Below are 15,644 nucleotides of genomic sequence, written 5' to 3' on the forward strand. Positions count from 1 at the left end.
TGGAAGTTAGAGAAATCGATGTCATGCTATTAGGTTGGTAACTACTAAGACAGAACATGGCACGTTGTTTCTCCAATCTGAGTCCGCCAGTGGAGGAGGCTGTGAACAGATATGTCAGTATGGGAATGGGAAGTTGAAATAAAATTGTTTTCAGTAGGATATACTGCCTGCTGCAGTGGATGGAGAGAAGAGGGTCGATGAAGTGATCACCCAATCTGTGTCGGCTATCACCAGTACAAGGGAGGCCACAATGCAAGTACATTGGTGACTTTTATGGTATTTGGCTGGTTGAGGGACATACTTCCACAACATTTTAAGGCAGAATTAGATAAGCCCTTGAAATAACACAACAGAGAAGGTGTGTCATTTCAAGGGAAGTGTTAAAATGAATGAGTAAAGACAGGTTCTGGATGGAAAGCATATGCACAATGGACTGAAGGTTCTGTTTCTGTACTGTATGACTCTGACTTCATTTTGGATTGTATATTTTCATGATTTCCAAAGGTAAGATTTGGAAATACCTTAGGGTGAAAATGATTGGAAAAATGTTAGTATAGGCAAGAAACAGAAATACATTTTTTTTTACCATCCAAGGTGACTTCAGCAGATGTTTTAATATCTGAGGTTGCCATACAGGTGTATCTCCCTTCATCCTCAGCACTGCAATTGTGAATAATAAGACAGTGTTTTGTTCCTCCAGAAATTATTTCATTCTTGCTGCTTGTTTTAATGGGCTGATCATTCTTTAGCCATGATGCATTAATGCATTCTCTGGAAAATTCACACTCGAGCTTGACAGACTCCCCATTTATTGCAGTAATGTTAGTGAGAGGAATGGTGACAGTCACAGGAACCTCTGCAAAACAGATAAAGGTTCACGAATGGACACAGTGGACACCAGGTAAATAATCATATATTTGAAAATAGCATGATAAATATGCACAATGCTAATAATCAGGTGCCAGCTTACATCAGAATATAGAACAGCATTTTCTTGACTCCATGTACAGCAAAATCTATACGAATTTATGGCAAACAACCATTATGCTTCTGTGTTTGCTATTAATTTAAATAAAATATATTCATATAGGGTCTTTGATGCAGTAATCTAATTTAAATTCAAGTATTTAAGGTAGAGATAGATAAGTTCTTGATTAGCCAGGGCATCAAAGGGTCTAAATTGCTTCACTTGCTAAATTGGTCTAAATTGCTTCACTTAGGGTGTATCTGCTGTAGTTAATTGTTTTTTAAAGGGCAGGGTTAAGAAAGAGGATTGAAGTGACAGAATGTACAAATTCAGAAGTTAGAGAAGCATTTCATAAAGGAAAAGGTCTTTTTAAACTTTCATGTGATAGAAAAAATCATATTGGCACCTGATGTCAAGGAACAATCACCGAACTCCAGACCACGAGGGTCAATGCCTCCCTCTGCATCTGGATCCTTGACTTCCTGACTATCAGAAAGGATAGGTGGCAACACCTCTGCCATGATTATTCTAAAGACTGGTGTTCCACAAGGTTGAAGCCTAACGCCCCCTACTCTACTCTCTGTACACTCATGATTGCATGGCCAGATCCTGTTTGAACTCTATCTAGAGGTTTTCAGATGATACCACCATAGTGGGCCATATCTCAAATAACGATGAGTTGAAAGTACAGAAAAGAGATGAACGCTTATTACCATAGTGTCGTGACAACAACCGTTCCCCTAATGTCAACAAAACAAGAGCTGCTCATTGACTTCAGGAAGGTGGGGGTGGGCGGGGGGGGGGGGGGAATAGCACATTACTTTCTATATCAACGGCGTTGAGGTTGAGAGGATTGAGATTATATTCATGGGTTCATGGATCATCCAGAAATCAAAAATAAAACCTGGGCAATATTTCTGAAAAAACAAAATCAATCAACAAGCTGTTCCAGGATATGCACTTGTGCTCATTCATTCAGCAATCTGTTTTATATTAAAATATCAATTGAAAAAATTCTAGCCTCACTCTTTCAGCTATTCCCGTCTCCTGTAGTCACTCCCCCACTGATGTTACAACTTACCACTAACTTGTTTTCTATCTTTCCCAGTTCTGATGTAGTGTTATTGACCTGAGATATTCACTGTTTCCCTTTCAACGATGCTGTCTGGCCCTGACTGTTCCCAGCATTTTCTTTTTTAATTTCTTTAGAACACATCAATGACTTTGTAGATATTGTTAAAAAGAAGTAAAGGACATATACCGGTAGTTCTTTTATTTCTTTTGATTTACATTTATTTCTTTTGATTTTTTAAACTTGTCTTCTAGTCATTTGCTGACATTTAAGACACAAAGACCATAAGACATAGGAGTAGAATTAGGTCATTTGGCCCATCGAGTCTGTTCCTCCATTCAATCATGGCTAATCTTTTTTCCCCTCCTCAGCCCCACTCCCCAGCCTTCTGCACGAAACCTTTGATGTCAAGTCCAATCAAGAACATATCACGCTCTATCTTAAATACACCAAAGACCTGGCATCTACAGCTACCTGTGGTAATAAATTCTACCTATTCACCACTCTCAGACTAAAGAAATTTCCCTGTATCTCTGTTTTAAATTGACGCCCCTCTATCCTGAGGTTGTGCCTTCTTGTCCTAGACTCCCCCCACCATGGGAAACATCCTTTCCACATCTGCTCTGTCTCATAACTTGGTAAGCAGCCTTATGTGTGGCACCTTGTCAAAACCCTTCTGGAAGTCCAAATATACAACATCCACTGCATCCCCTTTATCTATCCTACGTGTGATTTCCTCAAAGAATTCTAGCAGGTTGGTCAGGCAAGATTTTCCCTTAAAGAATCCATGCTGACTTTGTCCTAACTTGACCTGTGTATTCCATTACCTCATCCTTAACAACTGACTCCAACACCTTTCCAACCACTGAGGTCAGGCTAACTGATCTATAATTTTGTTTCTGTTGCCTTCCTCCTTTCTTAAAGAGTGGAGTGACATTTGCAATTTTCCAGTCCTCTGGCACCATCCCAGAATCCAATGACTTTTTGAAAGATCATTACTAATGCCTCCACAATCTCTAACACTGCCTCCCTCAGAACCTTAGAGTACAGTTCATCTGGTCCAGGTGACTTATTACCCTTGGGTCTTTCACATTTTTGAGCACCTTCTCCCTTGTAATAGTAACTGCACTCACTTCTCTTCCTTCACACCCTTCAACATCAGGCACACTGCTAGTGTCTTCCACAGTGAAGACTGATGCAAAATACTCATTTATTTCAACAGCCATTTCCTTGGCCTCCTTTATTATTTCTCCTGCCTCATCTCTAACGGATCCATATTCATTCACTTCTCTTACTTCTTTTTTTACATACTTGAAAAAACTATCCACTTTGATATTGTTTGCTAGCTTGCTTTCATATTTCATCTTTTCCCTGCTGATGATACTTTTAGTTGCTCTCTGTAGGGCAGGGGTGTCAAACTCATTTTAGGTCACGGGCCGGATTGAGCAAAATGCAGCTTCATGCGGGCCGGATCAGTCGGACACGTGCGAACGCAGCTTTCGTTGCCTCCGTTTTTTCAGCCTGCTCTCATATGTCTCAGTCTCTGCTATAACTACAAAGTGTTTCACTTTACAAATTCCGTTTCTTATGAAGAAGACTGCCGAATAAACACTAGAAATCCTGAAAACCTGGTACCTGAATAAACTCAGCATTAGCCATATCATACGCCATAGGCGCTTCGATTACTGGGGCTAGCTTTAATAGTAATTAGATATTATCTCGTGGGCCAAAGATAATTCCACCGCGGGCCGGATTTGGCCCGCGGGCCTTGAGTTTGACATATATGCTGTAGGGTTTTAAAAGCTTCCCAATCCTCTGCCTTCCCTCTATTTTTGCTTTGTTGTATGCCCTCTCTTTTGCTTTCACATTAGTTTTGACTTCCCTTGTCAGTCACAGTTGTATTATTTTGCCATTTGAGTATTTCTTTGTTTTTGCAATACATCTATCCTGCACCTTCCTCATTTTCCCCAGAAACTCATGGGATTGCTGCTCTGCTGTCATCCCTGCCAGCAACTCCTTCCAATTAACTTTGGCCAAATCCTCTCTCATTCCACTGTAATTCCCTTTACTCCAGTGAAATACTGCCATGCCAGACATATCTCCCTATCAAATATCAAGTTGAAGTCAATCACTGACTCCTAAGGGTTCCTTTACCTTAAGCTCCCTAATCACTGAAATATTGTTATGTCAAACTTTACTTTTTCCCTATCAAATTTCAAGCTGAACTCAATCATATTGTGATCACTGCCTCCTAAGGGTTACACCATAGAACATAGAAATCTACAGCACATTACAAGTCCTTCGGCTCACAATGTTGTGCCGACCATGTAACCTACTCTAGAAACTGCCTACAGTTACCCTACCGCATAGCTCCCCTATTTTTCTAACCTCCATGTACCTAGATAAGAGTCTCTTAAAAGATCTGCCTCCACCAGTACATTTCGCACACCCACCATCGTCCGTGTGAAAAACTTATCACAGAGAGTTCTTCTACCTTGAGCTCCCTAATCATGTCTGCTTCAGTACATAACGCCCAATCCCCCGGTAGGCTCAATAACAAACTGCTCTAAAAAGCCATCTCATAGGCAGTCAACAAACTCGCTGTCTTGAGATCCATTTCCAACCTGATTTTCCCAATCAACCTCTAAGTTGAAACCTCCCGTGACTATCATAACATTGCCCCTTTGACCTGCCTTTTCTAATTCCTGTTGTAATCTGTGGTCCATATTCCAACTACTGTTGGGAGGCCTGAATATAACTGCCACCAGGGTCCTTTTACCCTTGCAGTTTCTTAACTCAACCCGCAAGAATTCAACACCTTCCAATCCTGTGGCACATCTTTCTACTGATTTGATGCCATTCTTTACCAGCAGAGCCATGCCACCCCCTCTGCCTATCTTTCTAATCTCCGACACAATGTACAACCTTGGACATTTAACTCCCAACTCAACCATACTAGGCTTGTATTTTAGTGTCAAGAAGCCAATACATTGGTGCAAGAAATGGGAGAAAATGTCATCAAATCTCACATATTTATATAAGAACAATAATTTTGATAAGTGAATGCACAATTTTGAATTGCAGAAGTATCACCATCTTGTTATATTAGTGGTTAATTCTAAAGCTATGAAGAACCAGCAACTGGTCTGCATTTATAATTCTCACCCAGCAGAACTGTCTGAGGCAAATGTATAGGCTCGCCAGCTCCAGCACGGTTCAGAGCTGAAACACGGAAGCTGTAACTAGTGCCTGGTATCAGATTATCAACAGTGAATTCTGTCTCTTCAACTACTTTTGTGTTACATGGCAACCAGCAGTCACTGTCAGAAGGTTTCATCTCAACATGATAGCCTTGTATAACACTGCCACCATCTCTTAGTGGTTTTAACCAAGACAAGGTGACAGACTGGTGGTTCTTTCTGACAACTTCTGGACTCTCAGGTGGACCAGGAGGACCTGTAGAGGTGAGTAAGAACTATTATTTGCTACAGTTCCAGAAATGATAATTGTACAAGCAAAATTGAAAAAGAATATTAATTTGTGCAAAATAGTTATTACACATAAATAAAATATATAAACTGTAAATAAACCATAATTATTAAACCCTCAACTCAAAAATATCTTGCAATTAAAAATATCATCTATATTTTACCATATTATTTGATTTCAACTGACACAATAAAACACACTAACTGAGTCACAATGTGGTACAGCATAGAAAGGGGCTCTTGGTCCATGGTGTCTAAATCTTATGTTTCTAATTAAACTTGTATTTATAAATGGCTTTTACAAATTCAGGTTATCACGGATGGTTTTACAGCCAATGACTCCATTGGCACTGCTTTATACAGTCTTAAGAGTTTATAGAACACTATAGCACATAAACAGATCCTTTGGCCCATTTAGTGCAATGCAAACTATTAATATGCCTGGTTCTTTTGACCTTCACCTGGAACATAGCCTTCTATAGCCCTCCTGTCTTTATACTGTACCTATCCAAATTTCTCTTAAATGTTGAACCTGAGTACCCACGACTTCTGAAAACTCATTCTACACTCTCACCACCCTCTGAGTGAAGTTGTTCACCCTTATATTCCCCTTAAACAGTTCACCTTTCACCCTTAATCCATGACCTCTAGCTGTAATCTCACCCAACCTCAGGGGAAAAAAGCCTGCTTGCATTTACTCTATTTATATCCTTCATGATTTTAGTTATGTCCATCTAACCTCCCTTCATTCCCATACACTCCAGGGAATAAAGTCCTAACATACTCAAGCTTTTCCTATAACTCAGATGCTGAAGTCCTGGCAAAATCCTTGTAAATTTTCTCTGCACTCTTTCAATATTAATGATATCTTTCCTGCAGGTAATGACCAAAGCTGCACATGATTCTCCAAATTAGGCCTCACCAATATTTTTTTCAACTTCTACATAACATCTCAACTCCTGTACAATAAAAACACACAAAACACTGGAGGAACTCAGCAGACCAGGCAGCATCAATGGAAAAGAATACAGTCAATATTTTGAGCCGAGATCCTTCATCAGGACTAGAGAAAAAAAAGATGAGAGCAAATACTTATAAAGAGCAACTTAATAATAGGCAATCTCTGTCTCTGCTTAACTGAGTAACGAATATTGGCCCAGACATAGCAGATAACTCCCCACTGCACCAACCTTGAGAACTTCACTTGAAAGGGAAGATGTGACCTCACTTTTCATCCAATATACGGGGGGGGGGGGGGGGAGTGCTGGCCTGCCTAGCATTTTCATCATATTCTCTCTTTATTTCAGATTTCACAAATATTTCATCATTTCACTTCTGCTGTCTCAATTTAGTGCTCAAATCTCTGAACCCTCTCAACATTTCAGGGTTGAAATTGCTGTGTTACAATGTTGCCTATAAAGATTACGTGTTTGGAATTTTAACCAAACAATTGTAAACTGGTTAACACTTAGAACTGGTTCACATGTATTATTTGCACTCTGCAGTGGAACTTCATTTATTTTGTTTTTAGATCAGCTATTGGTCTATGATACTGCTAACTGCATTTGTAAAAGAAAGTACAGAACTATATAATAATATATCTCCCCTCCAATTTCACTGTTAATATTTCACCATGATCATTTATCACCACAGCAAGGTCAGAGTAGGGTAAAAAAAATTTAAATGTCATCACTTTTTTTTAGTTTTTTTTTCTTTTCAGGCATCTCATTTTCTTTGATAAAGAAAAATCAGTTCAAGTCCTTTTCCTTTAAATGCCTGATCAGAAGAGAAAAAATTTAAGAGAATGCGAGAGGTGGAGAAGAAGAAAATCAAACCCACTGTCAGTTTGCGAGGCAAAGCTGTAGGATCACAAGCTGCAAGTCCAAGAGAGGAACAAACACTTATCTGAGGCTCACAGATGAAAAAGCCAAACAGTCCAAACACTTAAGCCAAAAACCTCTGGAGCAAAAGGAGTTTAAAGATTACATTTTGCATAATTTAAATGCTGTCAATGTCTGGTATCTTACCAATAACAGTTATTTTTGCTGACGCAATAACATCTCTTGAAGCAAAAGTTATTTCTCCAGAATGAATAAGTTGGGCATTTTTCAGTATGAGTTTGTAAGTATTTCTTTCTGCCTTTGTTTCCCAGTGCTCATCAGTTTTGATATCGGCTTCATTCAGATACCAGCTCACTTCAGTAGTAGGGACAACTTCACTCAATACACATTCAAATTCTGTATGATCGCCTTGGACCACTTCAGTATCTCTCAAAGTGTTCAAAATGTTAATCTGCCATCCTACACAGGAAAACACATTGATGCTCACATCAAATTAAATGTACTTCCATTGAGAAATATGTACAATTAGTAGGTAAGTTAACGAACAATTAATAAACTAATTATGAATTACAGGAAATAGAATCTAAAATGGTTGTTCATCAGTGTAATGCTTTACCAATGGAATTTAGAAGGAACCTAGTAGATTATTTTTTGTTTCTACCAATGTAATTATTAAATACAAGATTTAAACAATTAGTTTCCCCCAATGAAAATATTTACAACATGGATAATCTTTTTTTTTTACCTTTAACATTTAAATACGCTGAGGACATGGCATTTCCAGACATGAAGCTCACTCGACAACTATCAGATGGAACTAAGTTCTTTAACAGTAAGAGGTGTCGCCTTCCAGCTTCGAGCACTGCAGTTTCTAGTTTTTCAGACTGTGTTACAGGAACATCATCCATCAGCCACATATAATCACTTACTTCTGGTTTGGATAAGGAGCATTCAAACAGAGCTTCACCACCTTCTACTGTATCTACATTCTCTAGTCCTTCAAGAATATCAGGTTGCTTTGCTAATTAAAGGAAAAAAAACAGTAATTCAAACTATTATTTTTGGAGTAACACATTAGAATGGTACTAGCCTGAATACTATACCATTTAATCAATCTTGTGTTCCTTAAGATGAGGGATATAAGCATGTGCAAAACTTGGGGATTGCTGCTTCACTGGCAAGGCCAGCATTTCTTTTCTCTAATCCTGATACCTGAATTGAGTGGTTTGCTGGGTTATTTCAGGGGGTTCTTTAAGAGTCAAAATGGTGGGGTGTGCCGAATAAAGGTGACAGATGTTATCCACTAAATTAGATTAGAATAAAACTTCCTTCACTCTGCCCAATGAAGAGTCAGTAAAATACCGCTTGTATTTTTTTCTATTTCTCTCAGTTATTTTTCAATTTTTATGCTATAAACCAAATCCAACTCTGCATCCTTAAAATTAGATTGCATAGCACTCAATTTTGTGCTTGCCCTAGAAATCAGTTCCAAGTGAATAGTGAATGTCATGTCTGTATGCTAATAATTTTAGTGGATCTGCTGTTCTTCTGGTGTCATCATACACTAATAATGTCCCTATTAATGTAACCTACACCCACTCCCCACCTGCCATTTCCATCCGTACAGCATGAATTGAAGCCACTGAGTGCAATCTATAACTATTGCAGAACAGTTGCATTACAACTAAGTACACTCAGTGGGCACTTCATTTGGTATAGGGGAGTAAAGTAGCCACAGAGTGTACCTAATGAAGTGGCCACTGAGTATATTTCTATATGTTCATGGTCTTCTGCAGCTGTAGCCTATTCACTTCAAGGTTCATTGTGCGTTAAGAGTATAGAGATACTCTTCTGTACACTACTGTTGTAACAGGTGGTTAGATGTGTTAGCATCATCTTGAACCAGTTTGGCCATTCTCCTCTGACCCCTCTCTCATTAACATGGTACTGTCGCCCACAGAACAGCTGCTTACCGGATGTTTTTTTTTGTTTCTCGCACCATACTCTGTAAACTTTAGAGACGATTGTACTTGAAAATCCTAGGAGATCAGCAGTTTCTGAGATATTCAAACTCTCTCGCCTGGCATCAACAATCATTCTACAGTCAAAGTCATTTAAATTACACTTCTTCCCCATTGTGATTTTTGGTCTGAATAAGAACTGAATCTCTTAACCATGTCTGCATGCTTTTATGCATTGAGTTGCTGCCTAATGACTGACTGACCAGATATTTGCATCAACAAGCAGGTGTACAGGTGTACCTAATAAAATGGCCACAGTATACTGTATAGTGCAACTTTTTTTGCTTGTTCCATTATTTAAAGGTAGACATTGCTGATATTAGAAGACTTCAAGACTACATCTTGGGCTTCTGTGAAAACCAAAATACATGCATTCTCAGATTCGGCAAGGCTGTCACCCTGAGATATATGAAATGCAGCTGGAAGACCTTTAGCCGCACTCTTAGACCTAGACTGCACACTTAGGTCAAGGTCACTTTGACTTTCAAATTTCTCATCTCTGCATCTTTCCATAGTGTTACTGCAAGTCTCTCCCATATCTCTAATTTGATGCTCACAACATCATAGAGCTCAACTAGGCAATACACTTGTGTAGAGATAAAGAGCTGAGTAAAGAAGTCAAACTACTTTAAGATGGCATTGGTGAAGCACAGTGACGACTTGCTAGTAGCAAATACAACGATTAATTACTTTATTTATCACACTTTTTCATGAAAATGATCAATAGCCTGTGACTTCTCTTTTGAACTACCTGCATGACCTGGCATTTTTGTGGGGTGAACTGAAGTCACAAAGCTTCAGGACATTTGTGGCATGGCGTGTAAGGGCCGAAACAAAGCGACAAGGCCTGGGCCCAAGAGCATGGAATGAGCCAATGCTTGGCTGCTGAAGGGGTCTTGGAGGTGACAGAGTCGAGACAGCAGGGCTTGGGTCTGAGATTGAGAAACAAACCGAGGTTTGACTGATTTAAGTACTGGGCCAAATTGGAAAGGTCGGGTGTGGGCCAAATCTAGGGAGCAGGTCGATCTATTTAAGATCTCCCCCAACTCTTTTGGCCACTCTGATATTCCAGAGGACCAACTTTGTCCCTTGCAATCCTTTTGCTCTTAATAGACCTGCAGAAGTCCTTGGGATTTTTCTTCATCTTGTCTGTTAGAGCAGCCTCATGCCTCCTGATTTCCTTAATAAATTATCCTCTTGCATTTCTTATACTTCGAGTACCTTGTTTGTTCCTACTTGCAGATACTTTTTACAGTAAGGGAGTCCCAGTGGAAAGTTAAGATTACCTACTATCACAATCTTATGTTTCTTGCTACAGTCTACAATCTCTCAACAAATTTGCTCCTCTAAATTCCACTGGCTATTAGGTGGTTTATAATACTAATCCTATTAACATGGTCATCCTTTTTTTTTTTATTCCTCAGTTTCACCCATAATGTCTCACTAGATGAGCCCTGCAGCCTGTCCTGTCTGAGCACTGTTGTGACATTTTCCCTGACTAATAATGCCATCCTTCTCGTGCTACTATGTTGAAAGCAACGTAACCTTGGAATGTTGAGTTGCCAGTCCTGCCCCTCCTGCAACCAAATCTCACTGACGGCTACAATGTCATAATTCCATGTGCAGATCCATGCCCAATGCTCATCCGATTTTTCTACAATACTCCTTATACTGAAATATACACAACTCAAAACATTAGTCCCATCATGCTCAACCCTTCGATTCCTGACTTTGTATGCAAGTTTAACAACATCGTTCCTCACCATCACTCCACTATCTGCTCTAGCTTCCATGCCCCTGCAACTCTTGTTTATATACTCCTCTGCAGCACTAGCAAACCTTCCTGCAAGGATATTCATTGCCCTCCAGTGCAAACCATCCTATCTGTATAGGTCTCACATTACCTGAAAGAGGGCACAATGATCCAAAAAACTGAAGCCCTCACTTCTGCACCATCTCCTTAGCCACATGTTAAACGTGATGATCTTCCTATTTCTGGGCTAACTAGCACGTGGCATGGGTAGTAATCCTGAGATCACAATCCTGAGGTCTTGTCCTGTCCTTTAACTCAGCACCTAACTCCCTGAACTTACTTACCTCATCAACCTTCCTACTCATGTCATTGAGACTGCTCACCCTCCCACTTAAGAATGCTGAAGACTTAATCCAAGATGCCATGTATCATCTGGGAATCTCATTCTCGTCCACAGAACATCTTGTCTGTTCCCCTAACCAATGAATCCCTATCACTTCAGTTCACCTCTTCTTTATAGCTACAACACCATGATTCGCAAGCATAAATATTTTAAAACAAACCAACAAAAGGTTTATGCAATTTAAAAATCAAAAAAATCAACAAGTTAGCAAAATTTTTTTTTAAAAATGTGAATGCTGGGAAATAGAAAATTCTGGAAGTAGCCATCAGGTCAGGCTGAATATGTGGGAAGAGCAACAGAGTTAATGTTTCAGGTAGAAGACCCTTCATAATAGCTTGACAGAAGATAAAGAAATTTGTTAAGCTGCAAGAAGGGTAAGGGAGCTGAGAGGTCTCTGATCGGGTGAAACAAGGATGACTACGGGGACAAAAGAGGACAATGCCTTTGGAAATATGGACGTAGAAAAGAGAGAGTTCAATCTGGAGAAGAGTGAGGTGTTGCACTTTGGGAGGTCAAATGTAGGAGGAATTAATACAGCTAACGGCAGGACACCTAGTAACATTAATGTTGAGGTACCAAACCATAGTTCCCTGAAATGGTAACACAAATTAATAGAATGTAAAGAAACCATACTGCATATTTGCCTTCAATGGTTGTGGCAATGAGTATTGAGTGGTGTGGTAGTGTAGTGGTTAGCGAAACACTTTACAATATAGGGACATGGGTTCAATTTCCATCGCTACCTGTAAGGAATTTATAAGTTCACTCCATGTCCACATGGTTTCCTCCCTCAGTCAAATGATGTACCGGTTGGTAGCTTAATTGGTTATTATAAAATGTCCTTTGATTAGGCTAAGATTAAATCGGGGGATTGCTGGGCAGCGCAGCTTGAAGGGCTGGAAGGACCTATTCCATACTCTATCTCAATAAATTAAAAATAAATAAATAAAGGAAGAGGCAACAATTTATAAAACTGTTGGTTAGGACACATTTGAAATGTTGTGTGCTATTCTGGTTGTGGCATTACAGGATGATATGGAGGCTTTGGAAGAGGTTCACCAAGATGTTGGCTGCATTAGAGAGAATTAGCTACAAGGTTGAATAACCTTAAGATTGTTCTTCTTTTAAAGTATTGGAGGCTGAGGGTCGATCTGATGCAAGTATGTAAAATTATGACTGTCGTAAATAAGGGAGATGGTCAGTCTCTTTTCCAGGCTGAAAATGTCATATACTAGAGGGTATAGGTTTAAGGCAAGAGGGAGAAATTTAAAGAAGATTTATGAGGTAAGTTTTATTTTACACACAGAAAGTGGTAGATGCTTGGAGCATTATGCGAGAGGAGCTGGTGGAAGCAACAACAATGGTAACATTTAAAAGGTTTTTAAACAGGCATGTGAACAAGTAGAGAATGGAGAGAATTAGACCACATGCAGCCAGATGGGATAGGTTGAAATTGGCTACATGCTCAGCTCAGACATCATCAGTCCTATGCTGACTGTTTTATGTTCTATGCCTTTAGCCCTCATCAATTCAGAGTAAGCAGGCCAAGTTTGTCCAACCTCTTTTCATAGCTAGTGCACTCCAATCCAGGTGACATCCTGATGAAACTTTTCTGCATCCTCTCAAAGCCACCATATTTTTTTCCTGTAATGTGGCAAACTGCACACAAATGTGGCCTGACCGAAGTTTTATACAGTTGTAACATGACTTCCCAGCTTTTACACTGATTACCCTGACCATTGAAAGCAAGTTCAAGTCTAATTATCATTCAGCAATACATGAATGCCTATGAACACAGCCAAATGAAACAGGGTTCCTCTGGGGCCAAGGTCAAAAATCAGAATCAGGTTTAATATCACTGGCATATGTTCTGAAACTTGTTAATAAATCAATTACAGTAAGTGTTTATATGTTTATAAGTTAAAATAGTGCAAAAACAGAAAAAAGTGATGTAGTGCTCATGGGTTCAATATCCATTTAGAAACTGGATGGCAGAGAGGAAGAAGCTGTTCTTGAATTGCTAAGTGTGTGCCTTCAGGCTTCTGTACCAGTTTCCTGACGGTAACATTGGGAAGAGGGCATGTCCTGGGTGATAAGGGTCCTTAATAATGGATGCTGCCTTTCTGAGGCACCACTCCTTAAAGATATCTTGGATACAATGGAGGCTAGTATGTATGATGGAGCTGACTAATTTCACAACTTACTATAGCTTCTTATGATCCTGTGCAGTGGCCACCCATACCAGATAGTGATGTAGCCTGTCAGAATGCTCTCCACAGTACATCTGTAGAAGTTTGAGTGTTTCAGGTGACAAACTAAATGTCCTCAAACTCCTAAAGAAATATAGCCACTGTCTTGCCTTCTTTATAGCTGCATCGATAATTTGGGATCAGGTTAGATCCTCAGATATATTGACACCCAGGAACTTGAAATTACTTACTCTCTCCACTTCTGATCCCACTATGAAGATTGGTTCATGTTCCTTCATCTTACCATTTCTGAAGTCCACAGTCAGCTCTTTCGTCTTACTGATGCCGAGTGCAAGGTTGTTGCTGAGATACCACTCAACTAGCTGGTAAATCTCACTCTTGTACCCTCTCGTCTCCATCTGAGATTCTGCCAACAATGGTTGTATCATCAGCAAATTTATACAGTAGATGGCATTTGAGCTACATCTAGCCACAAAGTCATGGGTATAGAGAGAGCAGAGCGGGGGGCTAAGCACACACCTCTGAGATGTGCCAGTGTTGATTGTCAGTGAGGAGGAAATATTATTACCAGTCCGCACAGATTGTGATCTTCTGGTTAGGAAGTCCAGGATCCAATTACAGAGGGTGGTACAGAGGTCCAGGGTCTGTAGCTTTTTGATCAAGACTGTAAGGATGATGGTGTTAAACATTGAGCTACAGTCAATGAACAGCATCCTAACATAGGTGTTTGTATTGTCCAGGTGATCTAAGACTGTGTGAAGAGCCATTGAGAATGCATCTGTGGTACACCTATTGTGGCAATAGGCAACTTGCAATGGGTCCAGGTCCTTACCAAGGCAGGAGTTGATTCCAGCCATGACCAACCTCTCAAAGCATTTCATCACCCTACTGAACGATAGTCATTAAGGCAGCTCACACTACTACTCTTGGTCACTGGTATAATTGCTGCCTTTTTGAAGAAGGTGGGAACTTCCAACCGTAGCAGTGAGGTTGAAAATGTCTTTGAAAACACCCACCAGTTGGTTGGCACAAGCTTTCAGAGCCTTATCAGGTACTCCATCAGGGCCTGCTACTTTGTGAGGGTTCATCTTCCTGAAAGACAGCTTGACATCAGCCTCCGAGACAGAGATCACAGTTCACTGGGTGCAACAGGAATCCTCACAGCTGTAGTTATTTTCTCCCTTTCAAAGCAGGCATAAAAGGCATTGAACTCACCTGGAAGCATTGCTGCCATTCTTGATGTTGGGTTTCGCTTTGAAGGAAGTAATTCCTGCAAATCCTGACAGAGTTGACGTGCACCCAATGTCACCTCCAATCTCACTTGGAATTGTTTCTTCACTCTTGAAATAGCCCTCTGGAAGTCATGCCTGGTTTTCTTGTACAGACCTGCGTTCCCAGACTTAAATGGTATAGGTCTAGCCCTCAGCAGAGCTGAACCTCCTGGTTCATCCATGGCTTTTGGTTTGGGAATGCACAGGAAGTTTTTGTAGGCATACACGCCAAGATTTGCATATCTAAAGAGCACCTGAACTCAGGTTTAGTGCTCAATCATCAGCTCACCTTTACCGTCGTCAGATGGTTAAGTCTGAGATTGCATTTAGGATTTCTGTTTAGTTTGGATTCTTGTCTAATTCATGTCAGGCTTTCGTCTAGCATCTAGTCAAGAACCCTGTTCTTATCTCAGTCTCAAAATTATCTCTCGATTCTAGTTTTGAATACTTCAGCATTTGGGTCCTCACCATCCTCACTTAGGCCTCTTGTCACAGTAGGAGATGCGAAATATAGAGCAGGAAGACATTGCCAGCAGGCAAGGCTGGGCATGACTGTGACTGCAACTACTAGAAGATTGACTGGAGGGGGAGAGAGAATAAACAAACAAACTGTGCCCG

General features: G+C 40.1%; 1 protein-coding gene across 1 annotated transcript in view; it reads right to left on the minus strand.

Annotated features, from left to right (window-relative positions):
- LOC140732397 (obscurin-like) overlaps positions 1 to 15,644 on the minus strand; it is a 530,964-nt gene that overhangs the window by 203,050 nt on the left and 312,270 nt on the right. The window contains exons 66-69 of the mRNA XM_073054987.1: positions 8,114 to 8,389; positions 7,555 to 7,827; positions 5,205 to 5,495; positions 587 to 856 (exon numbers count right to left, since the gene is read on the minus strand). Of these exons, the coding sequence (XP_072911088.1) occupies positions 587 to 856; positions 5,205 to 5,495; positions 7,555 to 7,827; positions 8,114 to 8,389 (1,110 nt within the window). The remainder of the gene's footprint in view (positions 1 to 586; positions 857 to 5,204; positions 5,496 to 7,554; positions 7,828 to 8,113; positions 8,390 to 15,644) is intronic.

The sequence above is a fragment of the Hemitrygon akajei genome, chromosome 8, assembly GCF_048418815.1.
Source record: "Hemitrygon akajei chromosome 8, sHemAka1.3, whole genome shotgun sequence".
In the NCBI taxonomy this organism is placed as follows: domain Eukaryota; kingdom Metazoa; phylum Chordata; class Chondrichthyes; order Myliobatiformes; family Dasyatidae; genus Hemitrygon; species Hemitrygon akajei.